The following is a 1,447-nucleotide window of genomic DNA, read 5'->3' on the forward strand; positions in this document are numbered from 1 at the left end:
CACTCAGCCTCCCAGCCCATCCACAGCCCAAGCCCCTCGGTGCCCCTCGCACACCGCTGGGGCTGCCAGAGCCCAGCTCAGCCCCGGCACTGCCTGCAGAGTTGCCCACAGGGCAGGTGCAGGGGCCGGAGCCTCACAGGGACCCCTGTCCTCACCCATGTGGGGCTGCTGCAGGGCCCGTGCAGCCACCCTCACTCTTGGGTTGAGCTCGGGGCTCTGCTGGTGGGGCTGAGTTGGGGCTGCGGCATCAAGTGATGCCCAGCATACAACCAGTGTGGCACTGGAGTGCCCACAGTGCTGTGGGCAGTGTGAGCAATGGGCAGGTGCCTTAGACACCTCGTACACACCCCCAGCCTGTCCCCGTGTCAGGCTCCTTCTGCCCGGCCAGCCCACCTGCCAGCACCTGGAGGGCAGTTGTGCCCTGTGGGCACCCCAAGGGACAGGCTGTGGGCAGAGGTGTCAAGTGAGGGGAAGGAGGGTGCTCAGGGTGGTTGAGTGGTGACACCCCAGGCTGGTGGCCCCGTAGATGGTGCCACCCCTGTGCCATGCAGCTCTCAGGGAAGTGGTTCCTGGTCGGCATGGCCTCCCGCTGCAGCTACCTGGCAGAGCACAGCCACCAGCTGGAGGCCACGATGGTGACGGTGACCGTCCTGGATGGGCAGAGCCTGGCCATCAGCACCTTCAGGAAGCTGTGAGTGATGCTGGGCACAGGGGCTGCGGGCAGGAACAGGGATGCTGCAGGCAGGTCAGAACAGGACTGGTGCTCTGGGATGGGGACAGGGAATGCTGGGTGGGATGGGAACTCTGAAAGCAGGTCAGAGCAGTTCCAGTGCCCTGGCCACAGGCTCCAAGGACAGAGCTTCCCCAGAGCCAAGTGTGGGTGGGATACCCTCCAGGGAGTTCCATAGTAGAAACCCTGGCCATGATGGGCGCCCTGCCACCCACACAGCCACTAGCCCAGGCTGGGCTCAGAGTGCCCAGGCTGGTCAGTGTGGGGACAGCCAGGCTGGCCAAACTGAGGCACGTGGTGGCTCCGTGGCTGCCCAGCCCAGGACTGGCTCTTGGGACTATCCCAGAGGCAGCATGTCTGAGGATGGGGACCTTCAGCACATCTGTGAGCACTTTCCCCAGCCTGGTGAGCCCTGAGGTTCTGACCAGGCTCAGCACTGCAGGGAGGTGGCAGGAACTCCTTGGGCTCAGCAGATTTTGGGCTCAGCATCTCTCACAGTGCCTGTCTCCCCAGTGTTCTGGGACACCTTTCCCTGGGGGGAAAACAAAGTCCCAAGGAAACGCAGCGTGTGTACCCTGGCAATCAGAGCAGGCAGGGACCCAGGAAGACCCTCCACAGCCTGTGCTGACATCTCCTTCTCTCCCCATGCAGGGACAGGATGTGCTGGGAGATCAGGCAGCACTACCTTCCCGCCCAGGCCCCCGGACGCTTCCTGCT

General features: G+C 64.1%; 1 protein-coding gene across 1 annotated transcript in view; it reads left to right on the forward strand.

Annotated features, from left to right (window-relative positions):
• The first annotated feature begins 508 nt into the window (after positions 1–508).
• Positions 509–1,447, forward strand: part of C8G (complement component 8, gamma polypeptide) — a 3,133-nt gene continuing 2,194 nt past the window's right edge. Inside the window, exons 1-2 of the mRNA XM_017733414.1 lie at positions 509–691; positions 1,382–1,444. Coding sequence (XP_017588903.1) covers positions 546–691; positions 1,382–1,444 — 209 coding nt within the window. The 5' untranslated portion in view covers positions 509–545. The remainder of the gene's footprint in view (positions 692–1,381; positions 1,445–1,447) is intronic.

The sequence above is a fragment of the Corvus brachyrhynchos genome, unplaced genomic scaffold (genome assembly GCF_000691975.1).
Source record: "Corvus brachyrhynchos isolate BGI_N302 unplaced genomic scaffold, ASM69197v1 scaffold1005, whole genome shotgun sequence".
Classification (NCBI taxonomy): Eukaryota; Metazoa; Chordata; class Aves; order Passeriformes; family Corvidae; genus Corvus; species Corvus brachyrhynchos.